At 51.6% G+C, this 25,959-nt stretch overlaps 1 protein-coding gene across 1 annotated transcript in view; it reads right to left on the bottom strand.

Moving 5' to 3' along the window:
- Positions 1–25,959, bottom strand: part of LOC139278132 (soluble guanylate cyclase 88E-like) — a 379,171-nt gene that overhangs the window by 13,107 nt on the left and 340,105 nt on the right. The window contains exons 7-8 of the mRNA XM_070896788.1: positions 8,928–9,084; positions 6,782–6,891 (exon numbers count right to left, since the gene is read on the bottom strand). Of these exons, the coding sequence (XP_070752889.1) occupies positions 6,782–6,891; positions 8,928–9,084 (267 nt within the window). The remainder of the gene's footprint in view (positions 1–6,781; positions 6,892–8,927; positions 9,085–25,959) is intronic.

Raw genomic sequence — 25,959 nt, 5'->3', positions numbered from 1 at the left:
GGAGGGAGAACAGCCAGTTGTCGTAGTGCACATTGGTACCAACGACATAGGTAAAAAAAGGGATGAGGTCCTACGAAACGAATTTAAGGAGCTAGGAGCGAAATTAAAAAGTAGGACCTCAAAAGTAGTAATCTCGGGATTGCTACCAGTGCCACGTGCTAGTCAGAGTAGGAATTGCAGGATAGCGCAGATGAATACGTGGCTTGAGCAGTGGTGCAGCAGGGAGGGATTCAAATTCCTGGGGCATTGGAACCGGTTCTGGGGGAGGTGGGACCAGTACAAACCGGACGGTCTGCACCTGGGCAGGACCGGAACCAATGTCCTAGGGGGAGTGTTTGCTAGTGCTGTTGGGGAGGATTTAAACTAATATGGCAGGGGGATGGGAACCAATGCAGGGAGACAGAGGGAAACAAAAAGGAGGCAAAAGCAAAAGACAGAAAGGAGATGAGGAAAAGTGGAGGGCAGAGAAACCCAAGGCAAAGAACAAAAAGGGCCACTGTACAGCAAAATTCTAAAAGGACAAAGGGTGTTAAAAAAACAAGCCTGAAGGCTTTGTGTCTTAATGCAAGGAGTATCCGCAATCAGGTGGATGAATTAACTGTGCAAATAGATGTTAACAAATATGATGTGATTGGGATTACGGAGACGTGGCTCCAGGATGATCAGGGCTGGGAACTCAACATCCAGGGGTATTCAACATTCAGGAAAGATAGAATAAAAGGAAAAGGAGGTGGGGTAGCATTGCTGGTTAAGGAGCAAATTAAGGCAATAGTTCGGAAGGACATTAGCTTGGATGATGTGGAATCTATATGGGTAGAGCTGCAGAATACCAAAGGGCAAAAAACGTTAGTGGGAGTTGTGTACAGACCTCCAAACAGTAGTAGTGATGTTGGGGAGGGCATCAAACATGAAATTAGGGGTGCGTGCAATAAAGGTGCAGCAGTTATAATGGGTGACTTTAATATGCACATAGATTGGGTTAACCAAACTGGAAGCAATACGGTGGAGGAGGATTTCCTGGAGTGCATAAGGGATGGTTTTTTAGACCAAATGTCGAGGAACCAACTAGGGGGGAGGCCATCTTAGATTGGGTGTTGTGTAATGAGAGAGGATTAATTAGCAATCTCGTTGTGCGAGGCCCCTTGGGGAAGACTGACCATAATATGGTGGAATTCTGCATTTGGATGGAGAATGAAACAGTTAATTCAGAGACCATGGTCCAGAACTTAAAGAAGGGTAACTTTGAAGGTATGAGGCGTGAATTAGCTAGGATAGATTGGCGAATGATACTGAAGGGGTTGACTGTGGATGGGCAATGGCAGACATTTAGACCGCATGGATGAACTACAACAATTGCACATTCCTGTCTGGCGTAAAAATAAAAAAGGGAAGGTGGCTCAACCGTGGCTATCAAGGGAAATCAGGGATAGCATTAAAGCCAAGGAAGTGGCATACAAATTAGCCAGAAATAGCAGCGAACCCGGGGACTGGGAGAAATTTAAAACTCAGCAGAGGAGGACAAAGGGTTTGATTAGGGCAGGGAAAATGGAGTACGAGAAGAAGCTTGCAGGGAACATTAAGACGGATTGCAAAAGTTTCTATAGATATGTAAAGAGAAAAAGGTTAGTAAAGACAAACATAGGTCCCCTGCAGTCAGAATCAGGGGAAGTCATAACGGGGAACAAAGAAATGGCGGACCAATTGAACAAGTACTTTGGTTCGGTATTCACTGAGGAGGACACAAACAACCTTCCGGATATAAAAGGGGTCGGAGGGTCTAGTAAGGAGGAGGAACTGAGGGAAATCCTTATTAGTCGGGAAATTGTGTTGGGGGAATTGATGGGATTGAAGGCCGATAAATCCCCAGGGCCTGATGGACTGCATCCCAGAGTACTTAAGGAGGTGGCCTTGGAAATAGTGGATGCATTGACAGTCATTTTCCAACATTCCATTGACTCTGGATCAGTTCCTATGGAGTGGAGGGTAGCCAATGTCACCCCACTTTTTAAAAAAGGAGGGAGAGAGAAAACAGGGAATTATAGACCGGTCAGCCTGACATCGGTAGTGGGTAAAATGATGGAATCAATTATTAAGGATGTCATAGCAGTGCATTTGGAAAGAGGTAATATGATAGGTCCAAGTCAGCATGGATTTGTGAAAGGGAAATCATGCTTGACAAATCTTCTGGAATTTTTTGAGGATGTTTCCAGTAGAGTGGACAAGGGAGAACCAGTTGATGTGGTATATTTGGACTTTCAGAAGGCTTTCGACAAGGTCCCACACAAGAGATTAATGTGCAAAGTTAAAGCACATGGGATTGGGGGTAGTGTGCTGACATGGATTGAGAACTGGTTGTCAGACAGGAATCAAAGAGTAGGAGTAAATGGGGACTTTACAGAATGGCAGGCAGTGACTAGTGGGGTACCGCAAGGTTCTGTGCCGGGGCCCCAGCTGTTTACACTGTACATTAATGATTTAGACGAGGGGATTAAATGTAGTATCTCCAAATTTGCGGATGACACTAAGTTGGGTGGCAGTGTGAGCTGCGAGGAGGATGATATGAGGCTGCAGAGCGACTTGGATAGGTTAGGTGAGTGGGCAAATGCATGGCAGATGAAGTATAATGTGGATAAATGTGAGGTTATCCACTTTGGTGGTAAAAACAGAGAGACAGACTATTATCTGAATGGTGACAGATTAGGAAAAGGGAAGGTGCAAAGAGACCTGGGTGTCATGGTACATCAGTCATTGAAGGTTGGCATGCAGGTACAGCAGGCGGTTAGGAAAGCAAATGGCATGTTGGCCTTCCTAGCGAGGGGATTTGAGTACAGGGGCAGGGAGGTGTTGCTACAATTGTACAGGGCCTTGGTGAGGCCACACCTGGAGTATTGTGTACAGTTTTGGTCTCCTAACCTGAGGAAGGACATTCTTGCTATTGAGGGAGTGCAGCGAAGGTTCACCAGACTGATTCCCGGGATGGCGGGACTGACCTATCAAGAAAGACTGGATCAACTGGGCTTGTATTCACTGGAGTTCAGAAGAATGAGAGGGGACCTCATAGAAACGTTTAAAATTCTGACGGGGTTAGACAGGTTAGATGCAGGAAGAATGTTCCCAATGTTGGGGAAGTCCAGAACCAGGGGACACAGTCTAAGGATAAGGGGGAAGCCATTTAAGACCGAGATGAGGAGGAATTTCTTCACCCAGAGAGTGGTGAACCTGTGGAATTCTCTACCACAGAAAGTTGTTGAGGCCAATTCACTAAATATATTCAAAAAGGAGTTAGATGAAGTCCTTACTACTAGGGGAATCAAGGGGTATGGTGAGAAAGCAGGAAGGGGGTACTGAAGTTGCATGTTCAGCCATGAACTCATTGAATGGCGGTGCAGGCTCGAAGGGCCGAATGGCCTACTCCTGCACCTATTTTCTATGTTTCTATGTTTCTATGTTTCCATGTTCAGGACATTCTACGAGCTCGATTTTGGCTATTTGAAGAAGACTTTGCTGTACCGTTTACAACCCAAAGAGAACGCCAAACTGAAAAGACACAGAAGAGGGATCTGGAATGATGTTTTTACCGGTTTCAACACCGGGGCACCAATGATTAATAGCATGGACAATGATGTAGCACATTTCGGATACCACATTCCATTTTTACCAGAGCACCTGACAGATCTGTTCAAAGCAGCACAAAAATCCCAGAAACATTATTTCACCCTACAACAAAAAAACAGTAAAATTGGGAGCCCAGATAGCTGATTAAATTCAAGGCCTTGCTGGGATTGGGGATTGGACGTAGAGGTCCCGGCCTGGGACCGCATCCTCTCTCACACCCTGGTAGTGACACAGCTGATCATTGGAGCCGATTTGCTGGCGATCCGCTGCCAGCTTAAGAGAAAGGGCCGTCGTTTAAAAATTGAGAAAGCTATGAGGGAGGCCAAGTCAAAGGCCAAACGAAAAGGGAGGGCGAGCAAAGTCTATGCAGTATGACGGGACTGATTGTACGAGCCGAATGTATTGCACTGTAAAGAAAAGTCAGTACCTTGTAGAAGGTCCGTACCTCCCTATCTGTATGATGTGTGATACTATGTACTATTATGATTTTGGTGAAGGGTATTGCTTGAGAAGCATTTTTACATTTTCAGTATTGTATTGATTCCAAATGTATGAATACCATTGGTGTATTTTAATGTTTTATCGTGGGTTTGGGTAAGATTTGAGGAAGATTGGCTCTGTGAGAGGGAAAAGGTTTTGCTTCACATTTTGAAAACACCCTGAGACAGAGTGTTTCAATGGGGGAGTGTAAGGTTCGAAAATCCATGGCCGCATTTTATTGAAACACCCTAAGGACAAGAAAACTAACATGGGATCATTCTATTCATTTTAAATGAACATGTTTTGACCACCAAACCTCAGACCAGGCAGGCTGCGAAACGTGAGGGCAGATACAGACATTGTGGAGTCTGGCTCACAAGCGAGACAGAGGCACTGGCCAATGGGGGAGAAGTGCATTCTTGCAGGCCAATCGGGTCGAGTCGGGCCTGAAGCGGGGAAATCCTCAACCAATAGGGACTACCCGGCCCAGTTTAAAAATATGACTCACCTCTAATCAAATTATGAATGTGGACCATCATCTATCTAATTAATATGGACAGTGGACAATAGCCCTGAGATCACTGCAGTAATGGCCCATCAATGGGGAGGCCCAAACCAATAGACTCCCAGGACTGTAACAAAGGACCAGCAGACTTTTAGGCACCAATATGCACTGAAACAATACCCCTGTCCTCACACCTATTGTACCTGTGACATCTTCTGATTAAAATATTCAAAGCTATCTCCCCACCCAAACTTACACAATGAACCACCAACTGAGTTTGAGTGCGAAAAGGCCAGAACTAAATTGGTTCTAGGACCTACAGAACCACCAGCAGAGTGTGGAAGCAGTTGGAGAGCTTGGAGCTTGGAGCTGGCAGCTTGCAGCTTGTATCCAGAGAGAGTTCTCTCTCCCGCTCGCTCGCGCTCCACCAGAGGAAGAAGCAGCAGTTCCACAGACAAGCCACCGAGACTGAAAACCAGCAGGCAGTGGCAGTGAATTCCCACAGCTGAGCTGAGCAAGGAAACCAACCAGAGGTTGGAGGTTGGAGTCAGCTTTTGGGAGTTGAGTCAGCTTTTCACAGGGCCCTCGCTCTGGGGAAGGTGTGCTTAACTGCAGCAGCTTTTTGCTTAGGAGCCAACCGAGAGGCAAAGAGAAGAAACCAACACAACGTCGAGGAGGAAAACCGAACCAACCAACAACGTAAAACCCACCGCAGAGTGACCCGAGCTGAAATAATTGCCCCCAGAACCCCGGAGTTGATAGGATTGTGAGTGTAGCCCAAACCCCCTCACAGACTCAATTTAGGATAGGAATTGGTAAGAAAGGTGGAAGTGGGAGGTGTGGTTGTTTGTGAGTGGGATGTTTTAACCTCTTATTTTCCCCTTCCCTGTTGCGAGATTTTTCGTGTTGTTGAGTGAGATTTTGCCATTACTGCTATTTATGCCCTCTTCCTATGCTCTCTATCTTGCTGTTTACTATTCTAAATAAACAACATTAGCCATTTTGTACTCTTACCCACTGTGTCTGCTGCTTCATTACTCACCCATCCTCATAAATCACACGTACAGAACCCCAGGGGAGTGTGGATTCGAACCCACACCCCAAGCTCCCCTTACAATCACCCCACACAACTGCGACACCCCTTATACTGAAACATTCTACACTCCACCCCAACCGAAGCCATGCGATCTCCTGGGAGAGGCAAAAACCAGATAAAAACTCAGGCCAATTGGGGGATTAAAATCTGGGAAAATTCCTCTCTGAGCCATCCAGGTGATCGAAACTAGTCCAGGAGATCACCCTGGTTACATTCGATTCCTTGCAGTACTTACCATTGTATCTGCACCAGCCAACAAGAGGTTATCCAGTCTAATCTCAATTACCAGCTCTAGGTCCATAACTTTAAGTGCCCATCCAAGCACCTTTTTAAATATGGTGAGGGTTTCTGTATCCACCACCCTTCCAGGTAGTGAGTTCCGACTCACACAACTCTCTGCGTGAAGAAGACCCTCCCCCCTCCTCAAATCCCCTCTGAACCTTCCACCATAAGAAAAAAAATCACAAAAGAAATAGGAGCAGGGATAGGCCATGCAGCCCCTCGAGCCTGCTCCGTCATTCAATACGATCACGGACTCAGCTCCACTTCCCTGCCCGCTTCCCATAACCCTTTATTCCCTTTTTGGTTAAGAGACTGTCTATCTCTATCTTAAATATATTCAATGACCCAGCTTCACCAGCTCTCTGAAGTAACGAATTCTACAGATTTACAACCCTCTTAGAAAAGAAATTCCTTCTCATCTCAGTTTTAAATGGGGGGCCCCTTATTCGAAGACTATGCCCCCAGTTCTAGTCTCCCCTATCAATGGAAACATCCTCCAGCTTCAAACTATGCTCCCTCATAATTGACCCCTCCACCAATGGAAATAGGCCCTTGCTATCCACTATATTCAGGCCCCTCAATATTTTGTACACCTCAATGAGGTTTCCTCTCAACCTCCTGTGTTCCAATGAGAACGTTGGCCTGGGAGGGGTTGCAGTGCAGATTCAAAGAATGACTTTGGAATAAAATGGTTAAATGGTGAGGAGAGGTTGCATTGATTCGTCTTGTATTCCCTCGCATATAGAAGAGGACACAATATTGCAGCAATGTGAACTCGGTATCTCCAGCTGCTCAGGTCCTACCTTGCCGTTACTCTCCATGGCCGATGCTGAGTGGACCGTATCTCCATATAGCCCGAACCGTGGCATCTTGTGTCCCACCACACCTGCCACCACCATCCCAGAGTGCACACCTGGACAGGGAGAACGACAGTGAGTGAAGGTCACGTGCTGGATGGGCCTCCGCAAGATCCTACAAATCCCCTGGGAGGACAGGTGCACTGATGTCAGCGTCCTCGATCAGGCCAACATCCCCAGCATCGAAGCACTGACCACACTCGACCAGCTCCGTTGGGCGGGCCACATTGTCCAAGTACCTGACACAAGACTCCCAAAGCAAGCGCTCGAATCGGAGCTCCTACACGGCAAGCGAGCGCCAGGTGGGCAGAGGCAACATTTCAAGGACACCCTCCTTGAAAAATGCAACATCCCCACCGACACCTGGGAGTCCCTGGCCAAAGACCGCCCTAAATGAAGGAAGAGCATCCGGGAGGGTGCTGAGCACCTCGAGTCTCGTCGCCGAGAGCATGCAGAAACCAAGTGCAGGCAGCGGAAGGAGCATGCAGCAAACCAGGCTCCCCACCCACCCTTTCCTTCAACCACTGTCTGTCCCACCTGTGTCAGAGACCGTAACTCCTGTCTTGGACTGCCTATGACAATGACTCAATCATTCGGTCCCTTGCAATACCATCTGCAACTCCCAGAGATGCAAACATTCTGATCAATATTACCGGCAGCAGGGAGGTGCAGGGAACACTGTTGGGGGAGCAGGGCCTTGCTCTGTGCCCACAGGTTGTACTCACAGGGACTCCCGATCCCCGTAGTGGCTCCGACCACCTCCAACACCTTGTGCTAAGGCTGGCTGCAGCTGGGGTGAGAATGCAGGTCAGCGGAGGCAGTTATACCCTTGCTTGTAGTCAATGCCAGGAATTAATCTTACTGGGCACTTTGTAACTGGGCATCGGCCGTGTAACAGTGGTAATTAAACCCACCCATCCCGACTCACACCCACCCGTCCCAACTCACACCCACATCCACCAGTCCCAACTCACACTCACACTCACCAGTCCCAACTCACACTCAACCATCCCAACTCACACCCACATCCACCAGTACCAACTCACACTCACACCCACCCATCCCGACTCACACCCACCCGTTCCAACTCACACCCACCCGTCTCAACTCACACTCACACTCACCAGTCCCAACTCACACTCACACCCACCCATCCTGACTCACACCCACCCGTTCCAACTCACACCCACCCGTCCCAACTCACACTCACACTCACCAGTCCCAACTCACACTCACACCCACCAGTCCCAACTCACACTCAACCATCCCAACTCACACCCACATCCACCAGTACCAACTCACACTCACACCCACCCATCCTGACTCACACCCACCCGTACCAACTCACACTCACACTCACCAGTCCCAACTCACACTCACACTCACCCATCCCGACTCACACCCACCCATCCCAACTCACACCCACCCGTTCCAACTCACACTCACACTCACCAATCCCAACTCACACTCAACCATCCCAACTCACACCCACATCCACCAGTACCAACTCACACTCACACCCACCCGTCCCAACTCACACCCACCAGTCCCAACTCACACTCACACCCACCCGTCCCAACTCACACCCACCCGTCCCAACTCACACCCACCCGTCCCAACTCACACTCACACCCACCCGTCCCAACACACACCCACCGTCCCAACTCACATCCACCCGTCCCAACTCACACTCACTCCCACCCATCCCAACTCACACTCGCTCACACTCACCAGTCACAATACACACACACCCATCCCTACTCACACTCACTCACACCCATCAGTCCCAAGTCGCACCCACACTCACCCGTCCCAACTCACACTCACACCCACCCATCCCAACTCACACTCACAGCCACCAGTCCCAACTCACACCCATCCATCCCAACTCACACTCGCTCACGCCCACCAGTCCCAGCTCACACTCACAGCCACCATCCCAATTCATACCCATCCATCCCAACTCACACCCACATCCACCAGTCCCAACTCACACTCACAACCACCCATCCCAACTCACACTCGCTCACAGCCACCAACCCCAACTCATATCCATCTCCTTTCCCTCTCCCCAACCAATGCGCACACTCACCGACACGGATTTGAATGTTGCTCCCTGTGGATGGATCCTTGAGGTGGCCGATGGATTGCACCATGTCCAAGGCCATGTCACAGATGTTGTGAGCGTGGTACTTCGTTTTCTTCGGCACTCCAGCTACCACCATATATGCATCTCCGATAGTCTCAACCTGCGCACATTGGGTTAGATCAATGGTCAGATTGAGGGCGGGTGAAGGAGGGACAGAGGGTGTGTGTCAGAGCCAGTCACACCCTGTCTACTGGGACCGACAGTCACATCCTCTTTACTGGGATCAGACAGTCACACCCTGTCTACTGGGACCGACAGTCACATCCTCTCTACTGGGATCAGACAGTCACACCTGTCGACTGGGATCAGACAGTCACACCCTGTCTATTGGGATCAGACAGTCACATCCTCTCCTCTGGGACTGACAGTCACACCCTGTCTACTGGGATCAGATAGTCACATCCTCTCTACTGGGATCAGACAGTCACACCTGTCGACTGGGATCAGACAGTCACACCCTGTCTATTGGGATCAGACAGTCACATCCTCTCCTCTGGGACTGACAGTCACACCCTGTCTACTGGGATCAGACAGTCACACTCTGTCTACTGGGATCAGACAGTCACAACCTCTCTTCTGGGACCGACAGTCACATCCTGTCTACTGTGATCAGATAGTCACACCCTGTCTACTGGGATCAGACAGTCACACCCTGTCTATTGGGATCAGACAGTCACACCTTGTCTACTGGGATCAGACAGTCACACCTGTCTACTGTGATCAGACAGTCACACCCTGTCTACTGGGATCAGACAGTCACAACCTGTCTATTGGGATCAGACAGTCACATCCTCTCTTCTGGGACCGACAGTCACACCCTGTCTATTGGGATCAGACAGTCACATCCTCTCTTCTGGGAACACACTGTCGATTGGGATCAGACAGTCACATCCTGTCTATTTGGATCAGACAGTCACATCCGCTCTTCTGGGACTGATAGTCACATCCTGTCTACTGTGATCAGACAGTCACACCCTGTCTACTGGGATCAGACAGTCACACCCTGTCTACTGGGATCAGACAGTCACACCCTGTCTACTGGGATCAGACAGTCACACCCTGTCTATTGGGACCGACAGTCAGACCCTGTCTACTGGGACCGACAGTCACACCATGTCTACTGGGATCAGACAGTCACACCCTTCCTACTGGGATCAGACAGTCACACCCTGTCTACTGGGATCAGGCAGTCATACCCTGTCTACTGGGACTGACAGTCATACCCTGTCTACTGGGACCGACGGTCATACCCTGTCTACTGGGACCGACAGTCACACCCTGTCTACTGGGACCGACAGTCACACCCTTCGACTGGGATTGCACAGTCACGCCCTGTCTACTGGGATCAGACAGTCACAACCTGTCTACTGGGATCAGACAGTCACACCCTGTCTACTGGGATCAGACAGTCATACCCTGTCTATTAGGACCGACAGTCATACCCTGTCTACTGGGACCGACAGTCACACCCTGTCTACTGGGTTCAGACCGTCACACCCTGTCAACTGGGATCAGACAGTCACACCCTGTCTACTGGGATCAGGCAGTCATACCCTGTCTACTGGGACCAACGGTCATACCCTGTCTACTGGGACCAACAGTCACACCCTGTCTACTGGGATTGCACAGTTAGGCCCTGTCTACTGGGATCAGACAGTCACAACCTATCTACTGGGATCAGACAGTCACACCCTGTCTACTGGGACCGACAGTCACACCCTGTCTACTGGGATCAGACAGTCACACCCTGTCTACTGGGATCAGACAGTCACACACTGTCTACTGGGATCAGACAGTCAAACCCTGTCGACTGGCATCCAACAGTCGCACCCTGTCTACTGGGATCCAACATCCCACCCTGTCTACTGGGAGCAGACAGTCACACCCTGTCTATTGGGATCAGACTGTCACATCCTCTCTTCTGGGACCGACAGTCACACCCTGTCTAGTGGGATCAGACAGTCACATCCTCTCTTCTGGGAACATCCTGTCGATTGGGATCAGACAGTCACATCCTCTCTTCTGGGACTGACAGTCACATCCTGTCTACTGTGATCAGACAGTCACACCCTGTCTATTGGGACCGACAGTCATACCCTGTCTACTGGGACCGACAGTTACACCCTGTCTACCGGGATCAGACAGTCACACCCTGTCTACTGGGATCAGACAGTCACATCCTGTCTACTGGGATCAGGCAGTCATACCCTGTCTACTGGGACCAACAGTCACAACCTGTCTTCTGGGATCGCACAGTCACGCCCTGTCTACTGGGATCAGACAGTCACAACCTGTCTACTGGCTCAGAGAGTCACACCCTGTCTACTGCGATCCAACAGTCACACCCTGTCTACTGGGATCAGACAGTCACACGTTGTCTACTGGGATCAGAGAGTCACACCATGTCTACTGGGATCAGACAGTCATACCCTGTCTACTGGGATCAGACAGTCACACCCTGTCTACTGGGATCCGACAGTCATACCCTGTCTACTGGGATCTGACAGTCACACCCTGTCTACTGGGGTCGCACAGTCACACGCTGTCTACTGAGATCCAACAGTCACACACTGTCTACTGCGATCGGAGCTCGTTGCATCCTTTCTACTGGGATCGAACAGTCACACCTTGTGTACTGGGACCGACAGTCACACACTGTCTATTGGGATCGGACAGTCACACCCTGTCTACTGAGATCCAACAGTCACACCCTGTCTACTGCAATCGGACTCAGTTGCATCCTTTCGACTGGGATCGCACAGTCACAACCTGTCTACTGGGATCAGACAATCACACCCTGTCTACTGGGATCAGACAATCACGCCCTGTCTACTGGGATCAGACAGTCACACGCTGTCTACTGGGATCAGACAGTCACACCCTATCTACTGGGATCAGACAGTCATACCCTGTCTATTGGGACCGACAGTCATACCCTGTCTACTGGGACCGACAGTCACACCCTCTCTACTGGGATCAGACCGTCACACCCTGTCTACTGGGATCAGACAGTCACACCCTGTCTACTGGGATCAGGCAGTCATACCCTGTCTACAGGGACCGACAGTCATATCCTGTCGACTGGGACCGACAGTCACACCCTGTCTACTGGAATTGCACAGTCACGCCTTGTCTACTGGGATCAGACAGTCACAACCTGTCTACTGGGATCAGACAGTCACACCCTGTCTACTGGGACCGACAGTCACACCCTGTCTACTGGGACCAGACAGTCACACCCTGGCTACTGGGATCAGACCGTCACACCCTGTCTACTGGGATCAGACAGTCACACCCTGTCTACTGGGATCAGGCAGTCATATCCTGTCTACTGGGACCGACGGTCATCCCCTGTCTACTGGGACCGACAGTCACACCCTGTCTACTGGGACCGACAGTCACACCCTGTCGACTGGGATTGCACAGTCACGCCCTGTCTACTGGGATCAGACAGTCACAACCTGTCTACTGGGATCAGACAGTCACACCCTGTCTACTGGGATCAGACAGTCATACCCTGTCTATTAGGACCGACAGTCACACCCTGTCTACTGGGACCGACAGTCACACCCTGTCTACTGGGATCAGACAGTCACACCCTGTCTACTGGGATCAGACCGTCACACCCTGTCTACTGGGATCAGACAGTCACACCCTGTCTACTGGGATCAGGCAGTCATACCCTGTCTACTGGGACCGACGGTCATACCCTGTCTACTGGGACCGACAGTCACACCCTGTCTACTGGGACCGACAGTCACACCCTGTCGACTGGGATTGCACAGTCACGCCATGTCTACTGGGATCAGACAGTCACAACCTGTCTACTGGGATCAGACAGTCACACCCTGTCTACTGGGATCAGACAGTCATACCCTGTCTATTAGGACCGACAGTCATACCCTGTCTACTGGGATCAGACAGTCACACACTGTCTACTGGGATCAGACAGTCAAACCCTGTCGACTGGCATCCAACAGTCGCACCCTGTCTACTGGGATCCAACGTCCCACCCTGTCTACTGGGATCAGACAGTCACACCCTGTCTATTGGGATCAGACTGTCACATCCTCTCTTCTGGGACCGACAGTCACACCCTGTCTAGTGGGATCAGACAGTCACATTCTCTCTTCTGGGAACACACTGTCGATTGGGATCAGACAGTCACATCCTCTCTTCTGGGACTGACAGTCACATCCTGTCTACTGTGATCAGACAGTCACACCCTGTCTACTGGGATCAGACAGTCACACCCTGTCTACTGGGATCAGACAGTCACACCCTGTCTACTGGGATCAGGCAGTCATATCCTGTCTACTGGGACCGACGGTCATACCCTGTCTACTGGGACCGACAGTCACACCCTGTCTACTGGGACCGACAGTCACACCCTGTCGACTGGGATTGCACAGTCTCGCCCTGTCTACTGGGATCAGACAGTCACAACCTGTCTACTGGGATCAGACAGTCACACCCTGTCTACTGGGATCAGACAGTCATACCCTGTCTATTAGGACCGACAGTCACACCCTGTCTACTGGGACCGACAGTCACACCCTGTCTACTGGGATCAGACAGTCACACCCTGTCTACTGGGATCAGACCGTCACACCCTGTCTACTGGGATCAGACAGTCACACCCTGTATACTGGGATCAGGCAGTCATACCCTGTCTACTGGGACCGACGGTCATACCCTGTCTACTGGGACCGACAGTCACACCCTGTCTACTGGGACCGACAGTCACACCCTGTCGACTGGGATTGCACAGTCACGCCATGTCTACTGGGATCAGACAGTCACAACCTGTCTACTGGGATCAGACAGTCACACCCTGTCTACTGGGATCAGACAGTCATACCCTGTCTATTAGGACCGACAGTCATACCCTGTCTACTGGGATCAGACAGTCACACACTGTCTACTGGGATCAGACAGTCAAACCCTGTCGACTGGCATCCAACAGTCGCACCCTGTCTACTGGGATCCAACGTCCCACCCTGTCTACTGGGATCAGACAGTCACACCCTGTCTATTGGGATCAGACTGTCACATCCTCTCTTCTGGGACCGACAGTCACACCCTGTCTAGTGGGATCAGACAGTCACATCCTCTCTTCTGGGAACACACTGTCGATTGGGATCAGACAGTCACATCCTCTCTTCTGGGACTGACAGTCACATCCTGTCTACTGTGATCAGACAGTCACACCCTGTCTACTGGGATCAGACAGTCACACCCTGTCTATTAGGACCGACAGTCATACCCTGTCTACTGGGACCGACAGTCACACCCTGTCTACTGGGATCAGACCGTCACACCCTGTCTACTGGGATCAGACAGTCACACCCTGTCTACTGGGATCAGGCAGTCATACCCTGTCTACTGGGACCGACGGTCATACCCTGTCTACTGGGACCGACAGTCACACCCTGTCTACTGGGACCGACAGTCACACCCTGTCGACTGGGATTGCACAGTCACGCCCTGTCTACTGGGATCAGACAGTCACAACCTGTCTACTGGGATCAGACAGTCACACCGTGTCTACTGGGATCAGACAGTCATACGCTGTCTATTAGGACCGACAGTCATACCCTGTCTACTGGGACCAACAGTCACACCCTGTCTACTGGGTTCAGACCGTCACACCCTGTCGACTGGGATCAGACAGTCACACCCTGTCTACTGGGATCAGGCAGTCATACCCTGTCTACTGGGATCAACGGTCATACCCTGTCTACTGGGACCAACAGTCACACCCTGTCTACTGGGATTGCACAGTCACGCCCTGTCTACTGGGATCAGACAGTCACAACCTGTCTACTGGGATCAGACAGTCACACCCTGTCGACTGGGACCGACAGTCACACCCTGTCTACTGGGATCAGACAGTCACACCCTGTCGACTGGGATCAGACAGTCAAACCCTGTCGACTGGCATCCAACATTCGCACCCTGTCTACTGGGATCCAACGTCCCACCCTGTCTACTGGGATCAGACAGTCACACCCTGTCTATTGGGATCAGACTGTCACATCCTCTCTTCTGGGACCGACAGTCACACCCTGTCTAGTGGGATCAGACAGTCACATCCTCTCTTCTGGGAACACACTGTCTACTGGGATCAGACAGTCACACCCTGTCTACTGGGATCAGACAGTCATACCCTGTCTATTGGGACCGACAGTCATACCCTGTCTACTGGGACCGACAGTCACACCCTGTCTACTAGGATCAGACAGTCACACCCTGTCTACTGGGATCAGGCAGTCATACCCTGTCTACTGGGATCAGGCAGTCATACCCTGTCTACTGGGACCGACAGTCATATCCTGTCAACTGGGACCGACAGTCACACCCTGTCTACTGGGATTGCACAGTCACGCCTTGTCGACTGGGATCAGACAGTCACAACCTGTCTACTGGGATCAGACAGTCACACCCTGTCTACTGGGACCGACAGTCACACCCTATCTACTGGGATCAGACAGTCAGACCCTGTCAACTGGGATCCAACAGTCGCACCCTGTCTACTGGGATCCAACAGCCACACCCTGTCTACTGGGATCAGACAGTCACACCCTGTCTACTGGGATTAGTCAGTCACACCCTGTCTACTGGGATCCAACAGTCACACCCTGTCGACTGGGATCCAACAGTCACACCCTGTCTACTGGGATCCGACAGTCATACCATGTCAACTGGGATCGCACAGTCACACCCTGTCTACTGCGATCGGACCTAGTTGCATCCTTTCTACTGGGATCCAATAGTCACACGCTGTGTACTGGGACCGACAGTCACACCCTATCTACTGGGATTGGACAGTCACACCCTGTTTACTGAGATCCAACAGTCACATCCTGTCTACTGGGATCCAATAATCACACCCAGTCTACTGGGATCCGACAGTCACACCCGGTCTACTGGGATCGCACAGTTACACGCTGTCGACTGGGATCCAACAGTCACACCCTGTCTACTGAGATCCAACAGTCACACCCTGTCTACTGGGATCCGACAGTCACACCCTGTCTACTGGGATCTGACAATCACACCCTGTCTACTGGGATCTGACAGTCACACCCTGTCTACTGGGATCGGACAGTCACACCCAGTCTACTGGGATCGGACAGTCACATCCTGTCTACTTGGATCGGACAGTCACACCCTGTCTACTGGGATCCGACAGTCACACCCTGTCTACTGAGATCCAACAGTCACACCCTGTCTACTGGGATCCGACAGTCACACCCTGTCTACTGAGATCCAACAGTCACACCCTGTCTACTGAGATCCAACAGTCACACCCTGTCTTCTGAGATCCAACAGTCACACCCTGTCTACTAGAATCCGACAGTCACACCCTGTCTACTGCGATTGGACCCAGTTGCATCCTTTCTACTGGGATCGCACAGCCGCAAGCTATCGACTGGGATCAGACAATCACAGCCTGTCCACTGAGATCCAACAGTCACACCCTGTCTACTGGGATCTGACAGTCACAACCTGTCGACTGCGATCGGAATCAGTTGCATCCTTTCGACTGGGATCGCACAGTCACAACCTGTCGACTGGGATCAGACAATCACACCCTGTCTACTGGGATCAGACAATCACACCCTGTCTACTGCGATCGGAATCAGTTGCATCCTTTCGACTGGGATCGCACAGTCACAACATGTCTACTGGGATCAGACAATCACACCCTGTCTACTGGGATCCGACAGTCATACCCTGTCTACTGGGATCAGGCAGTCATACCCTGTCTACTGGGGTCGCACAGTCACACGCTGTCTACTGAGATCCAACAGTCACACACTGTCTACTGCGATCGGAGCTCGTTGCATCCTTTCTACTGGGATCCAACAGTCACACCTTGTGTACTGGGACCGACAGTCACACCCTGTCTATTGGGATCGGACAGTCACACCCTGTCTACTGAGATCCAACAGTCACACCCTGTCTACTGCAATCGGACTCAGTTGCATCCTTTCGACTGGGATCGCACAGTCACAACCTGTCTACTGGGATCAGACAATCACACCCTATCTACTGGGATCAGACAATCACACCCTGTCTACTGGGATCCGACAGTCACACCCTGTCTACTAGGATCAGACAGTCACACGCTGTCTACTGGGATCAGACAGTCACACCCTGTCTACTGGGATCAGACAGTCATACCCTGTCTATTGGGACCGACAGTCATACCCTGTCTACTGGGACCGACAGTCACACCCTCTCTACTGGGATCAGACCGTCACACCCTGTCTACTGGGACCAGACAGTCACACCCTGTCTACTGGGATCAGGCAGTCATACCCTGTCTACTGGGACCGACAGTCATATCCTGTCGACTGGGACCGACAGTCACACCCTGTCTACTGGGATTGCACAGTCACGCCTTGTCTACTGGGATCAGACAGTCACAACCTGTCTACTGGGATCAGACAGTCACACCCTGTCTACTGGGACCGACAGTTACACCCGAACTACTGGGATCAGACAGTCAGACCCTGTCAACTGGGATCCAACAGTCACACCCTGTCTACAGGGATCAGACAGTCACACCCTGTCTACTGGGACCGACAGTCACACCCTAACTACTGGGATCAGACAGTTAGACCCTGTCTACTGGGATCCAACAGTCACACCCTGTCTACTGGGATCAGACAGTCACACCCTGTCTACTGGGATTAGTCAGTCACACCCTATCTACTGGGACCGACAGTCACAACCTGTCTACTGGGATTGCACAGTCACGCCTTGTCGACTGGGATCAGACAGTCACAACCTGTCTACTGGCTTAGAGAGTCACACCCTGTCTACTGCGATCCAACAGTCACACCCTGTCTACTGGGATCAGACAGTCACACGTTGTCTACTGGGATCAGAGAGTCACACCATGTCTACTGGGATCAGACAGTCATACCCTGTCTACTGGGATCAGACAGTCACACCCTGTCTACTGGGATCAGGCAATCATACCCTGTCTACTGGGGTCGCACAGTCACACGCTGTCTACTGAGATCCAACAGTCACACACTGTCTACTGCGATCGGAGCTCGTTGCATCCTTTCTACTGGGATCCAACAGTCACACCTTGTGTACTGGGACCGACAGTCACACCCTGTCTATTGGGATCGGACAGTCACACCCTGTCTACTGAGATCCAACAGTCACACCCTGTCCACTGCAATCGGACTCAGTTGCATCCTTTCGACTGGGATCGCACAGTCACAACCTGTCTACTGGGATCAGACAATCACACCCTATCTACTGGGATCAGACAATCACACCCTGTCTACTGGGATCCGACATTCACACCCTGTCTACTGGGATCAGACAGTCACACCCTGTCTACTGGGATCAGACAGTCATACCCTGTCTATTAGGACCGACAGTCATACCCTGTCTACTGGGATCAGACAGTCACACACTGTCTACTGGGATCAGACAGTCAAACCCTGTCGACTGGCATCCAACAGTCGCACCCTGTCTACTGGGATCCAACGTCCCACCCTGTCTACTGGGATCAGACAGTCACACCCTGTCTATTGGGATCAGACAGTCACATCCTCTCTTCTGGGAACACACTGTCGATTGGGATCAGACAGTCACATCCTCTCTTCTGGGACTGACAGTCACATCCTGTCTACTGTGATCAGACAGTCACACCCTGTCTACTGGGATCAGACAGTCACACCCTGTCTATTAGGACCGACAGTCATACCCTGTCTACTGGGACCGACAGTCACACCCTGTCTACTGGGATCAGACCATCACACCCTGTCTACTGGGATCAGACAGTCACACCCTGTCTACTGGGATCAGGCAGTCATACCCTGTCTACTGGAACCGACAGTCATACCCTGTCTACTGGGACCGACAGTCACACCCTTTCTACTGGGATTGCACAGTCACGCCCTGTCTACTGGGATCAGACAGTCACAACCTGTCTACTGGGATCAGACAGTCACACCCTGTCTACTGGGACCGACAGTCACACCCTGTCTACTGGGATCAGACAGTCACACCCTGTCTATTGGGACCGACAGTCATACGATGTCTACTGGGACCGACAGTTACACCGTGTCTACCGGGATCAGACAGTCACACCCTGTCTACTGGGATCAGACAGTCACACCCTGTCTACTGGGATCAGGCAGTCATACACTGTCTACTGGGACCAACAGTCACAACCTGTCTTCAGGGATCGCACAGTCACGCCCTGTCTACTGGGATCAGACAGTCACACCCTGTCTACTGGGATCGCACAGTTACACGCTGTCGACTGGGATCCAACAGTCACACCCTGTCTACTGAGATCCAACAGTCACACCCTGTCTACTGGGATCCGACAGTCACACACTGTCTACTGGGAACCGACAATCACACCCTGTCTACTGGGATCTGACAGTCACACCCTGTCTACTGGGATCCGACAGTCACACCCTGTCTACTGAGATCCAACAGTCACACCCTGTCTACTGAGATCCAACAGTCACACCCTGTCTTCTGAGATCCAACAGTCACACCCTGTCTACTAGAATCCGACAGTCACACCCTGTCTACTGCGATTGGACCCAGTTGCATCCTTTCTACTGGGATCGCACAGCCGCAACCTATCGACTGGGATCAGACAATCACAGCCTGTCCACTGAGATCCAACAGTCACACCCTGTCTACTGGGATCTGACAGTCACAACCTGTCGACTGCGATCGGAATCAGTTGCATCCTTTCGACTGGGATCGCACAGTCACAACCTGTCTACTGGGATCAGACAATCACACCCTGTCTACTGGGATCAGACAGTCACACCCTGTCTACTGGGATCAGACAGTCATACCCTGTCTATTGGGACCGACAGTCATACCCTGTCTACTGGGACCGACAGTCACACCCTCTCTACTGGGATCAGACCGTCACACCCTGTCTACTGGGACCAGACAGTCACACCCTGTCTACTGGGATCAGGCAGTCATACCCTGTCTACTGGGACCGACAGTCATATCCTGTCGACTGGGACCGACAGTCACACCCTGTCTACTGGGATTGCACAGTCACGCCTTGTCTACTGGGATCAGACAGTCACAACCTGTCTACTGGGATCAGACAGTCACACCCTGTCTACTGGGACCGACAGTTACACCCTAACTACTGGGATCAGACAGTCAGACCCTGTCAACTGGGATCCAACAGTCACACCCTGTCTACAGGGATCAGACAGTCACACCCTGTCTACTGGGACCGACAGTCACACCCTAACTACTGGGATCAGACAGTTAGACCCTGTCTACTGGGATCCAACAGTCACACCCTGTCTACTGGGATCAGACAGTCACACCCTGTCTACTGGGACCGACAGTCACACCCTAACTACTGGGATCAGACAGTTAGACCCTGTCTACTGGGATCCAACAGTCACACCCTGTCTACTGGGATCAGACAGTCACACCCTGTCTACTGGGATTAGTCAGTCACACCCTATCTACTGGGACTGACAGTCACAACCTGTCTACTGGGATTGCACAGTCACGCCTTGTCTACTGGGATCAGACAGTCACAACCTGTCTACTGGCTCAGAGAGTCACACCCTGTCTACTGCGATCCAACAGTCACACCCTGTCTACTGGGATCAGACAGTCACACGTTGTCTACTGGGATCAGAGAGTCACACCATGTCTACTGGGATCAGACAGTCATACCCTGTCTACTGGGATCAGACAGTCACACCCTGTCTACTGGGATCAGGCAGTCATACCCTGTCTACTGGGGTCGCACAGTCACACGCTGTCTACTGAGATCCAACAGTCACACACTGTCTACTGCGATCGGAGCTCGTTGCATCCTTTCTACTGGGATCCAACAGTCACACCTTGTGTACTGGGACCGACAGTCACACCCTGTCTATTGGGATCGGACAGTCACACCCTGTCTACTGAGATCCAACAGTCACACCCTGTCTACTGCAATCGGACTCAGTTGCATCCTTTTGACTGGGATCGCACAGTCACAACCTGTCTACTGGGATCAGACAATCACACCCTATCTACTGGGATCAGACAATCACACCCTGTCTACTGGGATCCGACATTCACACCCTGTCTACTGGGATCAGACAGTCACACCCTGTCTACTGGGATCAGACAGTCATACCCTGTCTATTAGGACCGACAGTCATACCCTGTCTACTGGGATCAGACAGTCACACACTGTCTACTGGGATCAGACAGTCAAACCCTGTCGACTGGCATCCAACAGTCGCACCCTGTCTACTGGGATCCAACGTCCCACCCTGTCTACTGGGATCAGACAGTCACACCCTGTCTATTGGGATCAGACAGTCACATCCTCTCTTCTGGGAACACACTGTCGATTGGGATCAGACAGTCACATCCTCTCTTCTGGGACTGACAGTCACATCCTGTCTACTGTGATCAGACAGTCACACCCTGTCTACTGGGATCAGACAGTCACACCCTGTCTATTAGGACCGACAGTCATACCCTGTCTACTGGGACCGACATTCACACCCTGTCTACTGGGATCAGACCATCACACCCTGTCTACTGGGATCAGACAGTCACACCCTGTCTACTGGGATCAGGCAGTCATACCCTGTCTACTGGGACCGACAGTCATACCCTGTCTACTGGGACCGACAGTCACACCCTGTCTACTGGGATTGCACAGTCACGCCCTGTCTACTGGGATCAGACAGTCACAACCTGTCTACTGGGATCAGACAGTCACACCCTGTCTACTGGGACCGACAGTCACACCCTGTCTACTGGGATCAGACAGTCACACCCTGTCTATTGGGACCGACAGTCATACGATGTCTACTGGGACCGACAGTTACACCGTGTCTACTGGGATCAGACAGTCACACCCTGTCTACTGGGATCAGACAGTCACACCCTGTCTACTGGGATCAGGCAGTCATACCCTGTCTACTGGGACCAACAGTCACAACCTGTCTTCAGGGATCGCACAGTCACGCCCTGTCTACTGGGATCAGACAGTCACAACCTGTCTACTGGCTCAGAGAGTCACACCCTGTCTACTGCGATCCAACAGTCACACCCTGTCTACTGGGATCAGACAGTCACACGTTGTCTACTGGGATCAGAGAGTCACACCATGTCTATTGGGATCAGACAGTCATACCCTGTCTACTGGGATCAGACAGTCACACCCTGTCTACTGGGATCCAACGTCCCACCCTGTCTACTGGGATTAGACAGTCACACCCTGTCTATTGGGATCAGACTGTCACATCCTCTCTTCTGGGACCGACAGTCACACCCTGTCTAGTGGGATCAGACAGTCACATCCTCTCTTCTGGGAACACACTGTCGATTGGGATCAGACAGTCACATCCTCTCTTCTGGGACTGACAGTCACATCCTGTCTACTGGGATCCGACAGTCACACCCTGTCTACTGGGATCAGACAGTCACACGCTGTCTACTGGGATCAGACAGTCACACCCTGTCTACTGGGATCAGACAGTCATATCCTGTCTATTGGGACCGACAGTCATACCCTGTCTACTGGGACCGACAGTCACACCCTCCCTACTGGGATCAGACCGTCACACCCTGTCTACTGGGATCAGATAGTCACACCCTGTCTAGTGGGATCAGACAGTCACATCCTCTCTTCTGGGAACACACTGTCGATTGGGATCAGACAGTCACATCCTCTCTTCTGGGACTGACAGTCACATCCTGTCTACTGGTATCCGACAGTCACACCCTGTCTACTGGGATCAGACAGTCACACCCTGTCTACTGGGATCAGGCAGTCATACCCTGTCTACTAGGATCAGGCAGTCATACCCTGTCTACTGGGACCGACAGTCATATCCTGTCGACTGGGACCGACAGTCATACCCTGTCGACTGGGATTGCACAGTCACGCCTTGTCTACTGGGATCAGACAGTCACAACCTGTCTACTGGGATCAGACAGTCACACCCTGTCTACTGGGACCGACAGTCACACCCTGTCTACTGGGATTAGTCAGTCACACCCTGTCTACTGGGATCCAACAGTCACACCCTGTCGACTGGGATCCAACAGTCACACCCTGTCTACTGGGATCCGACAGTCATACCATGTCAACTGGGATCGCACAGTCACACCCTGTCTACTGCGATCGGACCTAGTTGCATCCTTTCTACTGGGATCCAACAGTCACACGCTGTGTACTGGGACCGACAGTCACACCCTATCTACTGGGATCCAACAGTCACACCCTGTCTACTGAGATCCAACAGTCACACCCTGTCTACTGGGATCCAACAGTCACACCCTGTCTACTGGGATCCGACAATCACACCCTGTCTACTGGGATCTGACAGTCACACCCTGTCTACTGGGATCGGACAGTCACACCCAGTCTACTGGGATCGGACAGTCACATCCTGTCTACTTGGATCGGACAGTCACACCCTGTCTACTGGGATCCGACAGTCACACCCTGTCTACTGAGATCCAACAGTCACACCCTGTCTACTGGGATCCGACAGTCACACCCTGTCTACTGAGATCCAACAGTCACACCCTGTCTACTGAGATCCAACAGTCACACCCTGTCTTCTGAGATCCAACAGTCACACACTGTCTACTAGAATCCGACAGTCACACCCTGTCTACTGCGATTGGACCCAGTTGCATCCTTTCTACTGGGATCGCACAGCCGCAAGCTATCGACTGGGATCAGACAATCACAGCCTGTCCACTGAGATTCAACAGTCACACCCTGTCTACTGGGATCTGACAGTCACACCCTGTCTACTGAGATCCAACAGTCACACCCTGTCTACTGAGATCCAACAGTCACACCCTGTCTACTGAGATCCAACTGTCACACCCTGTCTACTGGGATCAGACAATCACACCCTGTCGACTGCGATCGGAATCAATTGCATCCTTTCGACTGGGATCGCACAGTCACAACCTGTCTACTGGGATCAGACAATCACACCCTGTCTACTGGGATCAGGCAGTCATACCCTGTCTATTGGGATCTGACAGTCACACCCTGTCTACTGGGGTCGCACAGTCACACGCTGTCTACTGAGATCCAACAGTCACACACTGTCTACTGCGATCGGAGCTCGTTGCATCCTTTCTACTGGGATCCAACAGTCACACCTTGTGTACTGGGACCGACAGTCACACCCTGTCTATTGGGATCGGACAGTCACACCCTGTCTACTGAGATCCAACAGTCACACCCTGTCTACTGCAATCGGACTCAGTTGCATCCTTTCGACTGGGATCGCACAGTCACAACCTGTCTACTGGGATCAGACAATCACACCCTGTCTACTGGGATCAGGCAGTCATACCCTGTCTACTGGGACCGACAGTCATACCCTGTCTACTGGGACCGACAGTCACACCCTGTCTACTGGGATTGCACAGTCACGCCCTGTCTACTGGGATCAGACAGTCACAACCTGTCTACTGGGATCAGACAGTCACACCCTGTCTACTGGGACCGACAGTCACACCCTGTCTACTGGGATCAGACATTCACACCCTGTCTATTGGGACCGACAGTCATACGATGTCTACTGGGACCGACAGTTACACCGTGTCTACCGGGATCAGACAGTCACACCCTGTCTACTGGGAGCAGACAGTCACACCCTGTCTACTGGGATCAGGCAGTCATACCCTGTCTACTGGGACCAACAGTCACAACCTGTCTTCAGGGATCGCACAGTCACGCCCTGTCTACTGGGATCAGACAGTCACAACCTGTCTACTGGCTCAGAGAGTCACACCCTGTCTACTGCGATCCAACAGTCACACCCTGTCTACTGGGATCAGACAGTCACACGTTGTCTACTGGGATCAGAGAGTCACACCATGTCTACTGGGATCAGACAGTTATACCCTGTCTACTGGGATCAGACAGTCACACCCTGTCTACTGGGATCAGACAGTCACACCCTGTCTACTGGGATCAGACAGTCACACCCTGTCGACTGGGATCAGACAGTCAAACCCTGTCGACTGGCATCCAACAGTCGCACCCTGTCTACTGGGATCCAACGTCCCACCCTGTCTACTGGGATTAGACAGTCACACCCTGTCTATTGGGATCAGACTGTCACATCCTCTCTTCTGGGACCGACAGTCACACCCTGTCTAGTGGGATCAGACAGTCACATCCTCTCTTCTGGGAACACACTGTCGATTGGGATCAGACAGTCACATCCTCTCTTCTGGGACTGACAGTCACATCCTGTCTACTGGGATCCGACAGTCACACCCTGTCTACTGGGATCAGACAGTCACACGCTGTCTACTGGGATCAGACAGTCACACCCTGTCTACTGGGATCAGACAGTCATATCCTGTCTATTGGGACCGACAGTCATACCCTGTCTACTGGGACCGACAGTCACACCCTCTCTACTGGGATCAGACCGTCACACCCTGTCTACTGGGATCAGACAGTCACACCCTGTCTACTGGGATCAGGCAGTCATACCCTGTCTACTGGGACCGACAGTCATATCCTGTCGACTGGGACCGACAGTCACACCCTGTCTACTGGGATTGCACAGTCACGCCTTGTCTACTGGGATCAGACAGTCACAACCTGTCTACTGGGATCAGACAGTCACACCCTGTCTACTGGGACCGACAGTCACACCCTGTCTACTGGGATTAGTCAGTCACACCCTGTCTACTGGGATCCAACAGTCACACCCTGTCGACTGGGATCCAACAGTCACACCCTGTCTACTGGGATCCGACAGTCATACCATGTCAACTGGGAACGCACAGTCACACCCTGTCTACTGCGATCGGACCTAGTTGCATCCTTTCTACTGGGATCCAACAGTCACACGCTGTGTACTGGGACCGACAGTCACACCCTATCTACTGGGATTGGACAGTCACACCCTGTTTACTGAGATCCAACAGTCACATCCTG

Source organism: Pristiophorus japonicus, chromosome 13 (assembly GCF_044704955.1).
Source record: "Pristiophorus japonicus isolate sPriJap1 chromosome 13, sPriJap1.hap1, whole genome shotgun sequence".
NCBI classification, from domain to species: Eukaryota; Metazoa; Chordata; class Chondrichthyes; family Pristiophoridae; genus Pristiophorus; species Pristiophorus japonicus.
The sequence above is the reverse complement of the archived record's forward strand: the minus strand, read 5'-3'. Positions and strand labels throughout refer to the sequence as shown.